The sequence below is a fragment of the Eublepharis macularius genome, chromosome 11 (genome assembly GCF_028583425.1).
Source record: "Eublepharis macularius isolate TG4126 chromosome 11, MPM_Emac_v1.0, whole genome shotgun sequence".
Lineage (NCBI taxonomy): Eukaryota > Metazoa > Chordata > Lepidosauria > Squamata > Eublepharidae > Eublepharis > Eublepharis macularius.
This window is the reverse complement of record NC_072800.1, coordinates 48182520-48204297: the sequence shown is the minus strand read 5'-3', so window position 1 is coordinate 48204297 and position 21778 is coordinate 48182520. Positions and strand designations below refer to the sequence as shown.

The following is a 21778-nucleotide window of genomic DNA, read 5'->3' as shown; positions in this document are numbered from 1 at the left end:
GCTGTTCCCTTCAGCATGCCTGGGGAAAGAAGCAGAAGATGTGGCACCCTTTCTTTAAATTTGCAGAACCACACATTCTTCTAGATGGTCACAAAGAAGTGACAACTCTATAGGGGTTTGCACTTACAGAGGAAGGACTTTGTTACTTACCTATAGATAGAATATACCTTTCCTACACAAAAGGTTGGTGTACTGTACTGGAAGCCCAGTGTGACTAAAATAAAGCCTGTAAAATATCAAATATGCAAAGGCTTTCCCTATTGTTCTAACTCTTCAAGAATCCAAGACATGTCATGGGTTTTAGACTTCAGCACATTTGTGTGTAAGTTGTATTAAAACAGGGTGGGACTTACATTTAAATAAACTGTTTGGAATTGATATGTCAATCTTATAAATAGTTGACCACCTATTCTTACCATATTAGTGTTTAACAGCCAGCAAGGCCTGTGGAAGGGAAGGGTATACATTTGAACACTAGTTGAAAAACATACTCATTTTCTGCTTGAACACAGGAAACCACCTTATAGGGAATCTGACCATTGGAGGAGATGGGGCGTAGCTCAGAGTAGAGCATCTACTTGGAATGCAAAGGGTCCCAGATTCAATTCCTAGCATCTCTAGTTAATAGCATCAGGTAATAGGCAATATGAAAGACCTCTGCCCTAGATCTTGGAGAGCCACTGCTGATCTGAGACTCGACAGGACTTACCTTGGGTCTGATTCAGTATAAGGCAGCTTCATGTGTTCAGTTCCATGTATACCTTGGTCAACTGTCTGCTCAGACTGGCAGCCTCTCTTCCTGCACCGAGTGTCCTATCCTTGTAAGTGGAGATGTCAGAGATTGAACCTGGAACTTTCTGCATGCAAGGCATGTGCTCTACCACTGCACCAGGGCCCCTCCCTGCTTGCCAATAACATTGTGATGGCTGAGACAAAAGCTCATGGCACCGATCAGAACTTAGTCTATTTGGGTTGTACAAATCACTCCTACTTTCCTTACCAATGCAATCCCAACATAACCTGCAAACATTCCTTAGACTTAGAGGAGGATACCGCACTACTGTGTTCTCTCTACTTTCAATTGAATAGTAGAGGAATGGAATCATTTTCTTGGCCAGATCATATCCTTTGTTGGTGTTCCTGTGGGAGGCCACTGTGGGAGGCTAAATAGAGAGCTAAGGTGGACCCTTTGTTTGATTGACTGGAAGGTTACATTTATAGAACATTTTCTGCCAGGGCTTTTTTTTCTGGGAAAAGAGGTGATGGAACTCAGTGGGTTGCCCTCAGAGAAAATGGTCACATGGCTGGTGGTCCCGCCCTCTGTCTGGAGATCAGGGGCGGGGCCACCAGCCATGTGACCATTTTCAAGAGGTTCCGGAACTCCGTTCCACCGTATTCCAGCTAAAAAAAAGCCCTGTTTTCTGCCATTCGCACCTGCCCTAATCTTACTTCTAATCATGCAAAATAGCAATTGTCTTGATCAGACAAATGTTTAAATAGGGACGGGTCAGGCTTTCTAGTTGGCTCTAGTCTGCTCCTTGCCACTTTCTCAGTATTCTCAGGCTTCCAAGTGGCTTTATACTGACAGTGATTGTTTTCTGGACTAAGATTAGGGAGACATTTGATCAGTAAGAAGCTAGTCTTTGGTGACTTTGGGCCAGTCACACACTCTCAGCCTTACCTACCTTACAGGATTGCTGTGAGGATAAAATGGAGGACAGGAGTACGAAGTAAGCTGCTTTGGGTCCCATTGAAGAGAAAGACGTGGTATAAATGAAGGAAATAAAATAATCTTCTGATTTAGGATGAGAACTGGATGAGAATTGGATGACCACTGGCATTCCTCAAACGCCAGATGGATACAGTCACTAGAACTGAATGGCAATGCTGTTCATAGACAGCCCTGCTTCTGGCCAAAGGTTTCAGGGCTGAATGCTTCCAATTTAAGAAAACAACCACCACTTCCTGCCCATAAACATCTAGCACGTGTGGGAGAAGGGTTCTCCCAAACTTTAAATTGTTTTGTTATTTTTCTTTATGCAGGGAGATTTCGGGCCGAGACGGATTTCTGATATTTGCAAGTATTACACTTTGTTTATTGTCTGCCTGTGCTATTTCATGCTATGTTTCAATTGCATTATCTAGTTGTGATCATGTTTATTTAGAAAGGCAGGTTCCCATATGTGTGATCATCACCCCATGACTTGCATGAGTAAAAAGGCAACAAGACCAGACGCCAAGGACTGAACTTTGTATCACCCTCTACATAAACGAAACATTTTTTTGAATAAAGACAATTCATACTTTCATGTGTGTTGAGTTCGTCTATTAATAAAATATGTTGTGTACCTACTGCAGCCCTAAGTCAACAAGGCTTACTTACTAAAAATATGAAGTGACAAACTAAAACTAGCATCCTGAAAATATTTACAGTACAATCCTAAACAGACTCACACTGTTCTAACAATGTAATCCTAAGCAGAGTTACTCTGCTTAGTCTAACTCAGTCTAAGTCAATTGAAATCAATGGGATTCAACTGGAGTAACTCTGCTTAGGAGGGCATTGCAAGCCTTTTAAGACTTCAGTGATCTTAGAAGAGTGTAACTCTCTTTAGGATTGCACCATAACATGTTAGTTATGTGCAGATGATAGAATTGAGTATATCCAAAACAGGTTTACTGGAAAGTAAATTGCACTAGCCTCAGAAAGACTTCCCAAGTAATAAATGTAAAGTGTCAGAAAGATAGCCATGTTAGTCTTTTGCAGCAGGAATAAACAAGAATCTAATGGCTCCTTACAGACAAACATTTTATCCCACCATAAGCTTTTATGGACTAGAGCCTATGTCTTCAGCTGCTGTTACTGGGAAGATGTAGGAGTTATGTGCCTGCTGATTTTTAAAAAATCTCCTATGTAAAAGGTCTGAGGACCCACTTGCATCAGAATAAGTGGGTTCTAGTCCTCAGAGTTTATGCTGCAATAAAAAATTGTTGGTCTTTAAGGTACCACTAGATTATATTTACAGAGAGTGGAATAAGGATGTTTAGGTCCAGTTGCAGTTCCCTCTTTCATCGACTCAGACACAGCCCTGGGCACATCTAATTCAAAAGCGAATCCTTCGATGAAACCAATGGGACCTGCTTTCCAAATATACGTCTTTAGAATGTTACCACTGAGCAGGTAGAATGAAGAGGCGCGTACATGAAAGCGGGAGAGCAAGTTGCCTTCTGGACACATTAGCCAGGCTCTTCTTTGAAAGACTTCTTAAAATTCCTTTGAGGACACATCACCCTGACCCTGAAGAGCCACCTACAACCTGCTTCTGCCTGTTTTTAAAGCCATCTGCAATCTGGCAGGACTGGGCCAACTCCAGCCTCCACCCAAATCAAAGGGGAAGCTCTCACTGGGAGCAATGTTTATCTCTTGCGTCAAATCATGTTGGTGCTAGAGATTTGACCTGAGATGCCCCGGAAAGGCTATGGCATTAGGCTCTGGTCTGCAACCCCCACCTTCATAAACAATCATATTGCTATCCAGGGGAAACCTCAACAGCAGGAAAAATAAGTTTTGTTAGTCTCAGGAAGGTGATCTCTTTGAGTCTCAGTGAGATAGGCAGACTATAAATAATGTAAATAAACTAAACTAACGATTTAATCCAATTAGAGTGGAAGAAATTTTCCTTCCTTCCTTCCTATTCCTATTGCTCCATTTGAAGGACATCTGCTCAAAAGACGGTCTGATCTCTTAATCGACTGAAACTTGGATTTACACTGAATTAGTTCCATAAGCAGTTGAAGTAAACTAGTTTCAATGAACATGTACTCTGGCATCACTGATTTATATACTGCCACAAGAATCCCTTCAGCATCCTCTTCAGTGTGTCAAATATGGCTCACGTAAGAAATCAATCAGATCTACAGCTGGACATCAATAATTTTTGTCAGCAATAGTCAAACCAAGTATAAACCATTCCCATTAGCCTACTGGGGACAAAACGGGGTTGACTCCAAAGCTGGCTAGGATCAATCTGGTTCTAATGGCATTTTGGACCAATCTACCAGTCTGGATAACAAAATAATTGTGATGATGTACTGCATATGAGTGGGTATTGGATTGTTGCTGCCCCACTTACAACCGCTACTCTGACAATTGCACAATATTTTCATTTCTAGAACGTGCAGGCATCTATCCCCTTTAAAATATGATACAATGCAGACCTTATGTGCAATTAAAATGCATATGAACAGACCTCAGAAACAGCATATAAATTTATGGAGGTTGTTTTTGTGCTTCCACCAACATCAGAATAAACTAGATGTCTTTTTAAAAAGCCAGCTTGGTAAATTACATTCCCTCCCCCCACCCTGTTTTTTATTGAGTAGTAAGATCTCCTTGCATTATTTAGTGCTGTAGTTTCTTGGGTCAACATTCTAAGATAATAAATATGACCCCAATTTAAGATATTTTGAAATAAATTCTGAGGCTTTGCTTTGATTTAAATAACCTGTTCTCAGCTATATGACCAAAAAACTGCAACACTTTGAAAAAGGAATAAAGAGCATATCTCAGCAGTGATTTATAACTATTGCCCGGGCAACCTGCTGTTATGGACATCTTATTCTTATTATTCCTTCTTCCCTCTATTAAGATTTGCCTCCTTTTAAAAATCTCTGGATTTAGTTGATGCATAATAAATAGTTGATCATAGCCAAATACCTTAAATATATGGACATGTGCGGCTTCAGCAAGGGATGTTTTCATTGATAAATGGACCATTTTATACTTGAATACAAGAGGGAAGGACAGGAGGCACCTGATAGCTGTTTGCTCCCTCGGTGAAGCAACTATTTGATGTAGGGGTGTACTTTTAAAAATTTGATGTAGTGTGGCACAAAATAGTTTATTTTACACTAACATGTAAAAACTGATAGGGCAGGATCCAGGCAAAATTTGTCCCCATTAAGTCGATGGGAGCAATTCACAGTGCCGTTGGAAGCAGAGTTGCTCACCCTTCTATATCCACTGGTTGCAAACGATGTAGAAGCATTTAGCTCTGCTTAGGATAGCACAGTTGATCATGTCTCTAAATCTCTCAAGGGATTTCAAAAGGCAAAGGTTTGGATAGATTGTGCTCATGTTGTTTATTTTGTACAACTCGCCTGCAACTTGCTCTGTACGCACAGCACTAAATAGAAGTACCTAATTTAACCCAGTTCAATCCATTTTGATTCGTGGGACTAAACTGATATAAATTCGACCAGTTGAGCTGTATGAAATTGGTTTGTGTGTCTATTTATCCTTTACAATCGTTTTCTCCGAGAGACAGGTGCATCTCATTTTCCTCAATGTGGTTTCTTTTTAAATCTGATTGCATCAAACCTATGCCAGACTACTTTGGCAAGGATGCTCAATATTACATGAAATACTAGAGTAAATAATGATAATTTACAAAATCTTTCCAGATTCTCTTTCTCCCCCCTCCCCCACCCACATCCACCCAACATCTCTTGAATATTGTACGATTTTGTCAGATTCTGCATTTGTCAGATTCCGAACAGACCAGTAGTGTATCTTCTTGTTTTCAAAGGGGGCATTTTCCGGGGAAGTCAAGTGAGATTGAAAGAATTTGATATGATATTGCTACCATGCAGGGAGTTGAATTCACATTGCACTCAAATACCCCAAACAGGCATTTATCTATGTGAATTGCCTCATGAAGTACCAGCTCTCATTCTATTAATTTGTGTTTACAGTTTACTTTCTAGTGAGTTGAAGAATAAATGTTCCGATGATTTTCTTCATTACAGCGTTTCAACTCTAAGAGTGTCGTAAAAATACTCTTAATAAAACAGCGATAATTACGTCATTATAGTTAACAGCATCCATTAACAAATTAGCCTTTTTGCTTTGCTAATCAGTTGGGTTAGGGAAAATAATCGCCTCAAAATCAAGTGTTTTCAGTTGTACTGCTTTGGATCGGCTACTTACTCTTTGTAGTTTTTTAAAACAGCGGGAGGGGAAGAAAAATCCAAAACAAATGTTTGATCCAGATAAATAAAATAAACATTCAGTGCCATTAACTCTTTGGTAAATTCATTTGCCTAGCGAATGAGCATTACTGCAATGGGCAACTGCAGACCCAAATGAATTGCATTCAAACATAAAATAATACTTTATTAAGGGAAAGTATAGATTTACAGTCTCAAAAAAAAATTCAAATTTGCCATTTTGTGTAGACTCCCGGGGAGTTGAAAAATCATATATATATTTATTCGTCTATCAGGGAGGATATGTTTGAAACATTTTAGTGCCACCTTTCAAGGCGATTCACACACACACACCAATTAAACTCCAACAAATTTAAAGTTAATTAATAATACAAACACTTGTGTGTTATTAAAGTTACAGATGCCTTTCTAGGTAATCGTCTAGATCAAATTAGGTGACCTGTACTATGACGTTTTAACGTTGGGCTGTCCTTCACTGGGGACTGAATGACCCTATAACTTCTCTTGGAAGGCTTAGCTCCTGGATTTCCATGATGCCACGACTACTTTTGCAGTGATAAGCTTTAGCTCTGAATGCCTCGTGTGAAGGTCCCACAGACGTGCATTTTCAAAAGCGAAGAAAAGAGAGACACCTTCAAACACACCCGGAGTTCATTCAGCGAATGAGGTTGAGCGAATCTCTGCCCTAACCCTAGGGGGTTTGTTATGATGAAGATAAAATGTGAGAAATCTCCAGTAGCCGAGCTACACTCCTCGGAGGAAAGCTGGAGCGCAACTACAACAAAACAAACTGATCTCTCCTAAAAAGAAAGGCAGACCTGCTAGCACTGCCATTCTAAACGCACTAGGTCCCTTTTAAATCCACTGAAATCAATAAGTTTGAAAGGCCGTGACTCTGTTTAGGAGTGAATGTTAGAAAGACTTCACTCCGCTTTCATCTCCCGGGATGCTGGGTCCACACACCCACCACCGGGCCTGTCAAAAGCAAAGGGAGACGCCAGTGACTGTAGAGAGGTAGAAAAGAGCAAGCGTCCAGTAGCACCTATAAGACTAACAAAATTTGTGGTAGGGTATGAGCTTTCGTGAGCCACAGCTCATTTCTTCAGATATAGCTAGAATGTGGAGAGGTGACAGAGACACAAACGCTCTCCCTGTGTGTGTGTGTTTTAAGTGGGACAGTCGACGTCAAAGCGAGGAATCTTGGGGTTCCAAGCCTGCTTTTCTTTCAAGCCTTAGATAAAGGCGAGAAGGACTCTTTGGCTTCGGCTTTTGGGAAGGGTCAAGGGTAGCCCTGTCGGGGTTTGATCTCCTTCACTATTTTATAGGCAGTGACGGGACACTTTCATTTGGACGAACGCTTGAAACCAGCATTCAGGACGGGCTTGGGGGGCGCAGGGGGCTTATCGCGTCACTTAATCTGGCTCGGTGATGTAAACCCGGCGGGGTCAGGGAGCAGCTCTGGTTAAAATCAGGCTTCCAGCGCGTCATGCAAAGGGGGACGGATCTGGCGTACCACTTTCTGAGCTTTGGCTAACCTTTCGCATGGCTTCTCATTCCCTTCAAATAATTGAGATGATGTACAGCACATGTAGAAGTTGTTTCCTTGCTGGCCCGCTCACAACAGTTGCCCTGACAATTGCGCGGTGTCATCATCGCCTGCTGGCGAACTAGTCTATAGGTAGCAGCAGAAAACAATCTATCCCGGTTTCAGATCCGCATGCGGCTAGACTGAGGCCGCGACACGCTCGCTCCCATCGCCTTTAACGGGGCTTATTCTCGGTTCACTGCTCGCCATTTTTGTAACCTTCCTTCAGTACCCTGACCACAAATATATGGATACACAAATATATAAATCCACTGAAAGACTGGGATAGATCTACCGGTACTCGCCTTTTACTGACCTGATCATTCAACATCTCACCTTCGGAACTCCATTTTATTGCAGCCGGAATAACTGCCCTTAGGCGCACGTCAAGCAGGCAGTGAAAGAAGGGAACCGCTCTTGCATAGCATTGTGCCTACCGCAGAGTGGCTACGGGGCGTTAAAGGGTAACAACCCCGCGATGAGTACTCTTGAATGCGAGCTCGAGAAGTACCATCAGGAAGGCCTCGTTTCTGGCCGGTGAAAATACCCCCCTCCCTTTCTCCAGCAAACAAAGCTGGTGCCAACTAGCTCCAGACATTTCAGTGTTACTAAGGCCCGGCGGGATTCATTAGGCTCCGCACGAACTCGGTTTACCCCCATTTAAGGCCACTTCCAAGCCCTGAGCTGCTTATGGAGAGGAATCCCCACACTGGAGCGCCCGCCGCCCTCTTTTTGAGCGCAGCTGACCTTCGGGTGCGCTTGAGGCAGCTGAGGGGACCAGGAGGACCGCTGTCCGCCCCAGCCTCCTCCGCTGCCGGCTTCGAACAGCCCCGAGGTCTCACTTCCTCCTCCGGCTCTCCCGTGCCTGCCTGGAGGCGGAGGCCCCCGCTGGCAGGAGACCCCGCCTCTCTGGCTCCCTCTCCAGATGGTACCCTTCTCCAAACAGTGAGTTGGGCGCAGAGAGCGGAGGGGGGGGGGTAGGTGGGAGAGATGGAGAAGGCTTCTAGATCTGCTGGGGGTCTGTAGGCGAAAGAACAGAGAAGAAGTCCCCCTTTCTACCCCCGTCTGATTCCTCTTCTCCGGGGTGGGGATGGGGGAGGTCTACTGCCATCTACCTTTTCGTCATTCTCTTGTTAAAAACAACGCATTCGCTCTTCCAGGGCTGCCAGGCAAACTTGTGGTCAGCCCAAAGGTCGACCAGCCGTGACGGCCTAGTGGTAAGAGTGCCGGACTAGGAACTGGGAGGCCCAGCTTCGAATCCCTGCTCTGCAAGAGAAGCTCACAGGCTGACCTTGGGACCTGGCAGGGTTATAGTGAGGATAAGATGGAGAGAGGAGAATGGCATGAGCCCCCGTTCGGTCCCAATTGGGGAGGAAGGCGGGGCATAAAGACAGCAAATACATAAAGTTATTCAATCCCAACTACGTCGTATAGGAAACAAATCCTATTAGATTTCACGAGGACAAATATACTTCATGCACAGCATCCCATTTGTTGCAGAGCGTTACTTAGAACTGAACGTGATTCCGACGGTGGTGGCAATGCGGTGTTTCAAAGAGGCGTAGGTTTAATGTTGCAGCCCCACTTCGAGCCACGTCCCAGGCAGCCACTGTAGGAATGGAACGTCTTTGGTCATTCTTTTACCACTTTCAACCCACAACTCGCTGTGGAGGCCGGTTTCCAGGAGGTCTGTTGCTGGATTGGCACCAGGGCCCTCCAGATAAGAGTTTTCTTAGTGACTCTCGGTCTAGGAGTGCAGGAAAGTGCCATACTCTGATCTCAGTGCCAATTGGGGAAGCAGATCTCATACCTTTAATTTATTTCGAAACCCGTTTTGTTTCCTAGGGGAGGGGGTCACAAAACAGCTTATGCAATCGTTCTCCCCTCCTCCATTTTACCATCACAGCAACAACTCAGTGAGGTGGGTTAAGCTGAGAGTGACTGGCTAAAGGTCACTGTGGAAGAAAAGGCCAGGATTCGAATCTGGGTTCCCCAAATCACAGTTCAGCATTCTAACCACTAGCCAGACTGGCTCTCTTAAGTACAGACGCGTCCTGAGTTGTGGGAAGGGCAAATCCGAAAACTTGGAACAATTAAAATTATAATACCTTTGCCTTACCTAGCGAGTATACTTACAATGGCTCAGTCCATTCAGCTTCTCAACATACTTGTTTTACATTCCTCGGAAGTAACGCGTTGCTCTTTGTACTGGTAACGAATCTGAGATGCGATTGCTGGCTTACTTACCACCGCAATCATATCCCTTCTCCCTGCAGGTATTAGAAAAAGGAAGGTATACTTGCCTTGGTGCGTTTTGCTGTTATGCTTCCTTCTGTACCTTGCACAAACCCTCAAAAATCCCCGTAAATTCCTTACCAGAATGGAAAACATTATTGGTTTGACGTCGGTAAAAGCAACTTGACCCACATTCCTTGAAAATAAGGGCAATCGAGTTACCAGTGACGGTTAGAGCGTTTTTAAAAACACCTATTCTACTATAAGGTTGTTTGCTTCCAGATCAAGAACATATTTTGATCGTGATGTCTATTAAGAGGCAGAGGCCGATTCTCACAAGATAAACAAGCACCTATAAAATATTGCCTGTTTCTTTCCTGAACGTTGAAGAATTGTGAATAGGCAGCCGACTTGCTTATTCTGATTAGTAGAATCCTTAAAATCATCTTCGGTTAAATGTCCTGTGGAAAGAAAACAAAACATAAAATATTGTTTGAAGCAAATGGTCAGTTGGAATTATAAGAACGGTAGTCGGGATATTTATGCATCAATCTGTCTCTGTCTTCTTTGCTTTTTCTAGAGTTTTTAACCAGATGGCCCTGCCACATGAAAACAAATCATGCGTTTAGTGGTAAGGAACACGGATCAGGAAAAGTAGCCAGGTCTTTCCCAAGCATTTTAAAGAGGGATTGCAAACACAATCGAAAAGCAACGGATTGCAAAAGGAGAAATAAGCATTCACCGAGGGAGGGGCATCAAGAGCGTGCATCTTCTTCACTCATGGGAAGCGCAGCTCCGAATCTTCACTGGTTCAGATCAAAGTTGTAGCTGGGGGCGGGGGGATATCAAAAAGTGACTTAACTGTCCCCGAGCAAAGCTCTCTGTCCCTGGGAGGGACCTTCTGGTCTGCAATTGAATCCCCAGCCCGCCTCTCCTTTTTCACACGTCCCTCCCGCATCCTTCCCGAGCGCTCCTTCCACCTGGTGCATCTCTCCTCCCCCCAGCTCTTCGCTCGGCTCTTCCTTTCATCTTCCCGGCCGGCAGACGTTTCTATTTATCCCCCGGCAATCAAGTGAGTGGCGTCACCAGCGGCCCCGTAATGACGATTGCACCATTAAGGGATGACAGCTTTAGAAAGAAGAGGGCAATGGTGAGATCCCTCCCAGAGCCGGCGCTGCAGGCTGGAGCGCTCGCATCAGAAGGTCACCCCCCGGCTCCCGGCTGGCTCTTCTCTGCATTGGTCTGCGGGAAGGGAGGGGGCAGGAGCGAGGGGTGGATGGGGGCTGGGGCGGGGTGGGGGAGCGGGAGAGGATCCGGACTGCCTCGGAAAGACAAGCAGGATGGAAAGCAGGAAGGAGATGGTGATGTTTCTGGAAGGAAGTCCCCTCGGGCCGCTGGTGAGCAAGAGGGCGCCGGCCTTGGCTGAGAGCGGGGCCAGCCCGGCTCAGGAGCCCCTGGACAAGATGATTCACAGGAGCTGCCTGAGCCCCAGGACCTCCCGGGGAGGAGGAGGAGGAGGAGGAGGAGGAGGAAGGCTGGACGAGGTGGAGGACGAGGAGGACGAGGAGGATGAAGAGGAGGAGGTGGAAGTGCTGCCGGGGACAGGGACGGTCTCGGAGAGCCGCTCCGCCGCCGCGCTCCTCTCTGCCGGCCAGCAGCCCCCCCTCAACCGCCTGGCCGCCAAAGGCCAGCAAAGCAGCTCTGACACCGAGTCGGATTTCTATGAGGAAATCGAGGTGAGCTGCACCCCGGACTGCGCCGCGGGCAACACCGAGTACCACCAGCACAGCAAAGGTACCCGACCCCTCCCTCTGTCTTCAGCTCCCTGGGCTCGGAAGGCGGGCGCCGGGCAGGTTGCCTTAGGGGGGGGGGTCTATCTGTCCTGGGGTTGATTGGGCGGGGGCTACCCGAGATGGGGATCCTGTTTCCAGGCCGATCCACAAAGCAGTGGAGTCCAGGGTTGGGGCTGAAGACCATGGCGTTTCCAGCAACGTGCTGCAGCGGAAGCGTTTGTGGATCGCTGCCCATGCCCCTCTCCACTGAGCTCTCCTGAATCTCTGCTTGGGTTCCTTCTATCTTTAATTGCCCACAGAGAGACAGGTCCCACAACCCACACACATCTCCCGCTTTGATGTGTAACGATGTGTTAATGGGGGACATGAAATCGCATCCTCGCAGAAACAGGGAATTAGGACCTTTGCAGATTTCCCTCCCTGCAGCCCAGACTTTTATTGTAATTAATCCCCCCAGAAGCTTTTCCTGTTCCAGTGCCCAACACGCCACATTCCTTCTCCCCCAGACCCTATCAGGATTACAGCCCCTCCCCCCCCCAAGGAAGGGGAAGGCAAGCCAGTTTCCCGTGTTTGGCCAAGATCAAAAGAATCCGAGCGCCTGGGTTCGTAGGGCTGAACTGCGCCTGGATGAGCGCGGAAGCAGGACCCCCCCCCAAAAAAGGCCGTAAAAATCGCTGCCCAAAGGACTCGAGTCCTGTTTGCACGTTGGTTCGAGGTCCAAATTGCCTTGTCACTTCCCTGTCTCGGCGGCGCCAGCTCGGGAAATGATCGCGGGGGCTGTAATTACCCCGGGGCTCATTCAGGCGCAAGGAGAGCCGGCTGCATTTGAAAGCCAAACGCCGAAACGGGGGAGGGGGGCTTTCTCCTCCCCTTTCACCACTCCCCCTCACCCCAGAGCCCTAAACTCTTCTGGGGGGGAAAGGGATGGGCGCAGCAAAAGGCTCTTGACTTGGCCTGGCAGGGCTCTTTCATCTCTATTGTCAGGAAGGACATTCTTCCAGTCTCGTCATAAGGTAGCTGGATCTCCTTACGCCCGCAAGCAACCCCCTCCCATCACAATGGCCAGCTATTGTAACCTAGAAGAGAAGAGCAATCCAGGGCGATCCACTGCGGCGGCTTTGAAAATGCCAGGCCAGTCACACCCGCCACCCCCCCCCCTCCAGACCTAAGGGCTGGAAATGACTGCGGAGGTCCACTTTGGCTGAAGGACCTCTTTCAGATAACGCAGAAGGGGGTAGAGAGATGCGTCGTATTTAGATCCCAAATACCTTCCATTGTAACTGGCAGTGCGTCCTCAGCAGAGTCACACCTTTGCCTTCAGTGGCCTTCGAAGGGTGCAACTCTCTTTAGGACTGCGCTGTGACTTGCCACAGCTTGACTGGGATCAAGTTCTAAGGGGTGTAGAACGGAGAGGGCCGATGCTTCTCCAGGGAAGAAAGGGAGGGTGGGAGAGAGAGGCCTCTTTGGTATTTGCCACATACTTTCCTACCACATATTTCACATGGGTGTAAATCCCACTGAATAAACTGGATGCTTTCTGATAACTGTACTCAGGACGTTTTTTAAAAAGTAATCCTTGAGACAGTTTCATTGGAAATTATTTCGATCTCTGCCTTACTCTCGGATACTAAAGGCAAATGTAAATGTGAATTGGCTTCAGCCAGTGTGGGCGACAGAAAACCAGAGTCTGGCACAGTGATCCGAAATAGTTCTGGGATGTGAACTCCTCGTTTGGAAGGAAGTTGGGCTTCCACTAAAGAACCAACTTGCTTCTGTCTCAGAGAGAATCCCAAGTCTATTCAAAACCAAGCACAGGAACTCTCCGAGGTTCCCTGGAAAGTAAATCCTACTGAATTCAGGTGGACTTACTGTACGGAAGGCCATCTTAAGTACACTGCATTGAAATCAGTGGGAATTACTGATGTATAGGATTGGGTCGTAGATCTGTTCAAATCCTCGCAGAAAAGCTTAACCGGACTGGGAATCGGATTGAGAGATCTGTACATGTCACCCAGTCATCACCAGGCAAAAGGAACATCTTTTTCTCTGTAGGCACATCACTGGGGGTGGGGGTGGGGAGAGATCAGGAAGGACGTGGGGAAGACAGGGGGTAGGGTCCGCTGTCCTTCCATCTCAGGAGGCCTTCCTCTCTTCTTCCCCACCCAGGGCAGTGCTCGGACATCTCGGCAGGCAGCCCCAGCAGCGGCGGGGACCCCCCCAAAGGCAGCGGCGGCAGCGGGGGAGGTGGCGGCCCTCAAGGCTCGCTGGCCTGCAGCGCCAGCGATCAAATGCGCCGCTATCGCACGGCTTTCACGCGCGAGCAAATCGCCCGCCTAGAGAAGGAGTTCTACCGGGAGAACTACGTCTCCAGACCCCGGAGATGCGAACTGGCGGCAGCCTTAAATTTGCCGGAAACCACCATCAAGGTAGGCTTGCAAACAGGGGCGCCTGGTGGCAATTAGCACAGTGGAAATCCCCAAAGGGCGAAACTTCCTGCCATGGTGCAAAGGGGAACTTCCCTGGCTACAAAAGCTCCCAGTCGAGGCAGGTTTCCCCTTCAAAGCCTTTACTTGCCCTTCAGCACTCGTCTTCGGGAGGGTTAAAAGCGGCCTCTTTCAGTCCTGGAAGGAGTGCCCAGGGACACGGGGAGTCCCAGTACGCATTAATAACGGCGGTGTTCAGAACTGAGGCGGGAGGGTGGCTATGGATTAATCCGTTCGAGCACCTGGGCTTATTTATGTAGCTGCCTGGCTTTAGGATAAGTGCAATCCACTTATCTGAGAGCAAATGTCACTATCCCTTGCCGCCAAGAAAATGGGTTTAGAATGGGATGTCAGCTCTGTTGGCTTCAGTTCGATTGAGGAAATGGAATTCGCATTACTACGGCTGAAATGGCTTGTGGATCTCGCTGTATGTGTAAGGATATAAAGAGCAAGATCTAAGCAAGCTTCCTTGGCCGCCTGCTGGGAGATTCGTGTGTGTATTTCAGATTACACAACGTCCAATATCTAGACGTTTCGGATTATGTTTCACATGAAACCATCGGCCTGAAAGAAATTTCACAGGCCAAGATAATCAGGATATAAGCCAGTGTCCTCTGCAAAGACTGGTTCCCATAGCGTAATATTTAAAAAGAAATCTGCAGTTCTCTACACTGGAGTGTAGCCTGCACCCACTTCATTCTGCAGGCAGGCACTGCTTGAAATACATCCCAAAGACTTCATGAACATTGGAAAGGGTGGGGAGGAGGCAGAAGAGAATGCAACGCAGGAGAACTTTCTCCTTCTTAAACCGTAGAGAATTTAGCCAAACTTTAAAAACACGGAGAGACTGTAGTCCTGCTATCCTGGAACTCCCCGTAGATCTCCTGCAACTAAATGTGAAAGCGCAGCTTCTCTGGAAGCTTATGGGACAAGAGACACGTGGAACTCCTCCCATTACAAGTGAAAAAGACTTGTGCAAATAGGCAGGCCCCAGTCACTGCAGTAGACTGACTGACTGGCACACACACTCGCTCTCTCTCTCTCACACACACCCTTTTATATATGTCAGTGGTAGGCCTCGCTTTTTCTTTTCCCCTGGCTCTCAGAGCAGGAATGGTTATGTAAATCTGACAATTAGATTACAAAAACAAATGAATTCCGCCAGAAATGGGAGCTAAAATCCGCTGTATTCAGAGAAACCAGAGCTGTGGCTTGTTCTTGTCCTGCTGTTTGCGGCCACAACCCCAGGCCTAATTCAGGGCTAAGGATGCAGCTGGGGTGCCCCCTTCCCCCGGGAGGACGCTCCATGGGATTTGCTTCCCAATCCATCTGTCTAAGACAGTGCTGGGAAGCGCATGCTGATCTTGGGATCCTTTCCAAGCTTCCTCGCAAGTCAATGCGCCCAGCCTGGCACCTTGCCTCGAGCGGCACTGGGTTTTCAGGACTGCCCCCTTTGACTCTGGGGTTTAAAGCGCTTGCTGTGGTTCCCCCTCCTGTCTGTCCCCCCAGGTGTGGTTCCAGAATCGCCGGATGAAGGACAAGAGGCAGCGCTTGGCCATGACTTGGCCCCACCCGGCAGACCCGGCCTTCTACACCTACATGATGAGCCACGCGGCGGCCACCGGCAACCTGCCCTACCCCTTCCCCTCCCACCTGCCCCTTCCGTACTACTCCCACATGGGCCTGGGCGCCACCTCGGCTTCTGCCGCCGCCGCCGCCCCCTTCAGCTCGCCTCTGAGACCGCTGGATACCTTCCGCGTCCTCTCCCACCCGTACCCGCGGCCCGAACTGCTCTGCGCCTTCAGGCACCCATCGCTCTACGCCGGCCCGGCACACGGGCTGAGCGGCGCCGGAGGGAGCCCCTGCAACTGCCTGGCGTGCCACGGGGGGCAGGCCAACGGGCTGCCCCAAAGGCCTTCGGGCTCGGACTTCACCTGCTCGGCCACCACCCGGACGGACTCTTTCCTCACCTTCACGCCCTCCGTGCTGAGCAAGGCCTCCTCGGTCGCCCTGGACCAGCGGGAAGAAGTCCCTCTGACCAGATAAGGCGTCCCTCCCAGGGCCTCCCGCCTCGTCTCCCGCAGCCGCTCCGGGGCTCCTGCCCAGAGTTTATTTAATTGCTCTGAGTGGACACCAACGGGGATTAAAACACACACAAACAAAAGGAACCCGAGAGCGATTCGCTCTCCGAAGGATTACACGCCGTGCCAGTCCGTGAAAGACGGCAGGGGAAGCAACGGGCGATTTGTGGGGAAGGAGGACTTAGCCAGGGGGGCACCTATGAGAGCAACTCCCTCCCCCAGCCCCGCAGCAGACAGACACTGAAAAAAAAATTATTTGCACCACAGAAAAAAGAGCTTGAACTTTTCTTCTTCAAAGACTGGCCTCAGCCTCGGGAGGGCCAGGGCAGACCTACTCCTTCGCCATCAAAAGCCGAAGCATAACCTTGTGTATGACTAAAAGGAAAATCTGAAATACTTGAAAAGAAGGAATTGTCGATTTTAACAAAATGTATGCTTGATGAAAGTAAAGATTTATTCTTTGCCAGATTAAAAAGAAACCGTTATGGGGGCTTTGTGGGTTCGCAATCCTAGAGTGACACCTTAGTTATTTCTACTTTTTAAAAAATGCATCTCTATTTTTTTTAAAAGACTCCAGTTGGCACATTCCATGTTTTGGTGGGCATGGATGGCCTTCCACCGCTTCCAGAATTAGATTAGATCCCACCCCCTAATTGTGGTCTTTTGTCTCTCGCCAATTTGGGGCGGGGGAAGCGCGCTGGGGGGAGAGTGAAATTGGCAGAAGGAAACCCAGACGGGTCAAAGCTATTTGTCCTTTAAAATAACAGCGCTCCATTGTCAGTTGCTGAATTTTGACCGCACCGGCGAAATTAGCAAGTGATGTATATGCAGGGGAAGCTTTTTTCACCGTATCGGCTGCCGAGCATATTCTCAGCCCAGAGACGGTGCGCCTGCCAAACGCTAACAAGCCGCCAAGGGAAGAGATTAAGTGACAGGGAGCAGAGCTCGCTCCTTCGCACAATCGCTGGGCTGCAAATTAAAGCCGAGGCGCTCTCCTCTCCTTCCTGGTTCACCTTCAGTTCTCCCATCGCCTCCCCTGCCTTCCTAGTTACGCCGCCTCCTTCCTTAGGCCTTCTCCTTGTAAGTTTCTACGGCCTTTTAGTGTAACCTCTACAGTCACACACAATATGTATGTGTGTGTACACACACACACCCTTAACTTCAAGTGGAAGATAATGCTCCTGGGGTAGCTTCCAGTTCTGAGGGGGGTATCTGAACTGGAACTCAAATCATACCACCCCACCCCCACACATACAATACATATGCACACGATCTCTCCTTCTCTCCCCTTAAAGCGGACCAGTAAATCGCTATTTACAATTGTTTAGCGTTGAAAGAAAGAAAGAAAGAAAGAAAGAAAGAAAGAAAGAAAGAAAGAAAGAAAAAGAAAAGCTAGAGGCATTTAAAACAAGGTGTGGCATTTTTAAAACAAATAATGGAGAAATAAGAAGTGGTTTGAATTCCTTTTTCACTTCAAGGAGCTTCCATCTTGTCCAAGTTACATTCCAGTTAGATTGGCATGGAAATAAGGGAAGGGGAAGGGGGAAGAGGGAAATTTGGACATATCAGCTTGCTTAGTTGGAGTTAAACTTTCTAGGGTGCCATAGGCTTCATAATTAACAGTCCCAATCCGGAATCAGTTAAACTGGAGTCTACTAACTGTATCCCATCTATTTATGAATTTAGGAAATGCCTTTTCCAGATGACCTGTTGAGATTTAAAGTGAAGTCGTGCATACACTCAGGTCACTGACATCTGTGGAGTTTTTATTTCTAAATAATTATACAATCGTACAAAAAATGTTTGCCTTGGATTTTAAATCTGCTTTGGGCACTCTCCTCCTCCTAGTCCCAAGTACCTCGGGTTAACTGGTTCCAGGACAATAACCTTTGTTTCGTATTGAAGAGTTGGATCACAACCCTTGGGAAAGTGCTCTGCTCTGGTTCATTTCCAGGACAGTCTTAGCGGGCGAATTCCCCGGGAAGTTGTGTCCTGTGGACCTTTATCAGCAACTCGCGTTACTGGACTAATTATTCTCTGAAGAAAGAGAATGGTAGTTGTTACATTTCAAAATGTTTTCTTCTTCTTTTAAAAACAAAACAAAACGCAACAACTCTGGAATGTGTTCATCACATTCTAGAGATCAAAATCTAAAGGAGGAATATGTTCACCCAAACAAAACAAACAAGAAAAAAGCTAGGTGATTTCAAGATTAAAATTCCGTCACAAAAGAGAAAAGAAAGGAATGAAAGCTTTTATGCAAACTCAGTCATTTTGATATCACAGTTTAGGGTCCCGAATGTATTCTAAACGAATAAGCAAACTATCAGGTACCATTAGTGAAACTAAAAGCAATAAAAATCCCCAGCCACACCTATCAGGAAGCAAATCCACTTGAAATCTAGGAGTTTGTTTCCAACTAAACTTGTCTGCCAGTGAAAAGAACAGGAGGATGAACAACTTCCCTTTGATCGTGGAAACGATGTGCGAAAGCGCTTTGAACAAGGACATTCCACATTTGGATTGTTACCTTATAGACACAGGACAGAGCATAAAGAAAAAGACGTATTTTCTCCATCTTGGTCTTGTTTGTTTGCTCCCTTCCTTCCTTGTTTGTTTGTTGTGGCGTGTGCGTGTGTGCGTGTGTGTGTAGGGGGATGAGATCTGGCAGTTCCACAACTGAGTGGCAGGCTGTTTCGCCCATTGGCCTTCAAGGGCGTTTCTTTCTCTCACATATTGGCTTCTAGTTCCGAGCCTATTAAAGTCCTAGGCAAAGATACTCATCAGTACAATTTCAGTAATACCTGGTCGATGTACATATTGTTCCAGATTGGTGCCCCTGCTTAAATGCATGGGAATTTACATTCACGTAAATATGCTGCGGGAGGAGGGAGGGCCACGCACACTGACTTGGATGTAGATTCCACAGAAATTGAGCCCCGGGCTCCCTCTGGAATGCAGGCGCCTCCCTCACACCACAGAAGTTTAGAGGAAGGCAGCCTCCGTGGTTTATCTTACATAGCTGCAGTTCTGTGCATTCTAATCTAAACCCATTGATTTTGATCCCATGCCCAATAACTCTCCATAGGATTGCATTGTTAGTGAGGCAATCGCTTCCCTTTTGCATGGGAAGTAGTAAGTCATGCAGTATAAGCTGAGTACAGAACAGTGCATTTGTTCGTGGTACTTGAAGTCATGTTCAAGAAGTCACGTTCAAAAGAGATGAATGAAGCAAGCTTAGGAACATTTCCTGGAAGTATTTTAAGAATGACACTGAGAAATCCGCCTTGAGTCTCAGTGAGAAAGGTGGACTATAAATAACATAAATAAAATAGGTAAGTTCCATTGAGACCAGTGGGGCTTAATTCTGAGTAAACAAGGATGGGACTGCAAAGGATGTATTTTATTGCCCAACACAGGCTGTTAGAGAAATCTGCATGCTTCCGCAGATCACCGAGATCTTCTCTGGAAATATACCTCATATCTCCATTTCGTTCTACAAAGGACATTTAGATATTTACTTTGATTCTCTGGCAGTTCCTTCCTATGCATGTCCACCGGGAAATGACCCACTGAATTCGGAAGGCGTTGCTCTTCAAGTGAGGATGGTGTCTTTCGGCATTTCAGCTCAGTGGACTTAGACAGGTGCAATCCTGCTTAAGAGGGCACTGCAAATGGCCAACTAAAATGTTTCCAGAGGGTTCCCGGAGGCGAGAATTTGCAAGGTTTTCAGTTCAGTTCCGTTCTCGATAAAATTTAATATCACAAACCACATTTGCTTAAAAGTGGGCCTGGGAAGATTAAACAGAAAGAGCCCCACATCCAGAGTCTCCTCCACAGAAAAGGGATTTAAAATGAGGGGTACATACTTTTTAAATTGATGTCCCATCTCTGTGAAATTGATGGAGATGTTTGATGCCGGAGCAACGTTTCAAAGACCAAGTCCGGCTGCGGCTGACTTGGACGCCGCTGTGAGGGGGTTCGTCTCCCCGCCCCCGCCTCTCATTCACGCCGCCCCATCCCACTGTCTCTAGCGCCCCACTGGGAGCCTCTGTCTTTCAAATGGGCTTTTTTGGCGGGTCCTGGAGCACAAAGACGATAGTGAATTTTCCCCGCGATTCGGTCATAGGGCAGAGATTGCCTGCGACAGGTAAATAGGCTGCGAGGTTGCGGTAATGCCAAGCGTATTTTCAGTTAATAGGGAGGGAAAATGAGGTGTCTGGAGCGATATTGGAAAGTACAAGATCGATGATCCGTCCTCGTGTCCAATCAGCAGCCTTTAATTGACTGTATTTTCTAGGTAATTGAGCCACTCTGCCTCTAAATTGAAGTGGAAGATATAACAATACATCTTGCTGGGTGGAATTACTCATTACTTCATAATGAAATTTTCCTTTTGCTATGGAGTGGGTGGGTTGTTGCTTACAAAAAAGAAATCCTCCGCGCTGCTTGGGAACAGCATGGAGGCAGAAAAGGCGCAGGGGGCTGGCGGGATGCGCCGAGGGGCCGGGGGCCAAACCTCCTTGAAGTCGATGCATTCGGCAAACACTGGACCGTGTCCTTTGGCAGGCCGAAGGGAAGAGTCTGGCCCGGTGGGCAGGCTCTCCTTCGGCCTCCCGGATTCTCCGATGGGGTAACTGAGGCCCAAGCGGGCCGGGAATGGAGCCCCGTGTTTTGCCCAGGCAGGCCGAGAAGGGGGGCACCGGCAGCATCAGGCGGCCCCCTGCCCCCTCTCTGGCCGGCCGGTTGTCTCCAGGCCCCTGAGCAGAGGCGCTGCCCAGCCAGCCAAATTCAGCTCCAACAGGCCGGCGGCGGGTTGTTAGCGTGTGATTGATTGCCTTATTAAAGCGTGTTCTTGTAAGTGTGACCGAACGGATTGCATTGCATATGTTTGGGATAATGCTCATTTTAAGCAACTGAAGGAAGGAAGATGAGCTCTGGAGAGAGGGTTAGCGCGAAATGATCCCGCTGAGCCAGCCTGGAACTGGGGCATTAAATTGCTCCCTTACTAGCAAGTCAGTTCATCCTTCTTTTCTTCTGCAGGCTGGCCATCTTCGGGGTCGCCTCCCCCACCATGTAAACCAATGCCACTCCGAATCGCTCCCGTTTCACCGCTGAACTGGTCCAGATTAAGATGCTTGGGCTCTATTCTCTCCAGAGCCATTTTCAGGTCCAGAAGGCGCTGAATGCGGATTAATTGTCCCAGCGAAATGTATTCATTTCTTTAGTACATTCGAGGCGTTCAGAGAAGCGTGCATGGTTCTTTCCCCACTCATTTTACATTTACAACAACCCTGTGGGGTAGGTTGGGGGAGAGGGGGAGAGACTGGCGCAAGGTCACCAAGGGAGTTTCCATGGCTGAGTGAGGATTTCAGCCTGCGAGTCTTAGACTATAGACCGAGATGCTCAGCCACGACAACACCACATTTTACCTGCCTCAAGTAGTTCCACCCCGCCCCCCCCAACAATTGTAATGAATGCCTCTGGACCAAACTGCAGCTCCTAACCCAGCTAGAGTAGATCCATAAGGAATGGGGATAGCTGTGGGTGAATGCAAGTGGAGTCTTCCGGAATACTGAAGTGTCCTCGACG

General features: G+C 47.5%; 1 protein-coding gene across 1 annotated transcript; it reads left to right on the top strand.

Annotated features, from left to right (window-relative positions):
* The first annotated feature begins 11169 nt into the window (after window positions 1-11169).
* Window positions 11170-16151, top strand: EVX1 (even-skipped homeobox 1). Its single transcript, XM_054990819.1, has 3 exons — window positions 11170-11623; window positions 13789-14048; window positions 15615-16151. The coding sequence occupies exons 1-3, from the start codon at window positions 11170-11172 to the stop codon at window positions 16149-16151; spliced, it is 1251 nt and encodes a 416-aa protein (XP_054846794.1).
* The last annotated feature ends 5627 nt before the right edge of the window (window positions 16152-21778 follow it).

Bases quoted from the DNA above. Each gene is read 5' to 3' on its own strand.
- EVX1 (XM_054990819.1), top strand. From the start codon at position 11,170: ATGGAAAGCAGGAAGGAGATGGTGATGTTTCTGGAAGGAAGTCCCCTC. The intron at 11,624-13,788 runs GTACCCGACCCC...TTCCCCACCCAG, and splicing joins GTACCACCAGCACAGCAAAG to GGCAGTGCTCGGACATCTCG. The intron at 14,049-15,614 runs GTAGGCTTGCAA...CTGTCCCCCCAG, and splicing joins TGCCGGAAACCACCATCAAG to GTGTGGTTCCAGAATCGCCG.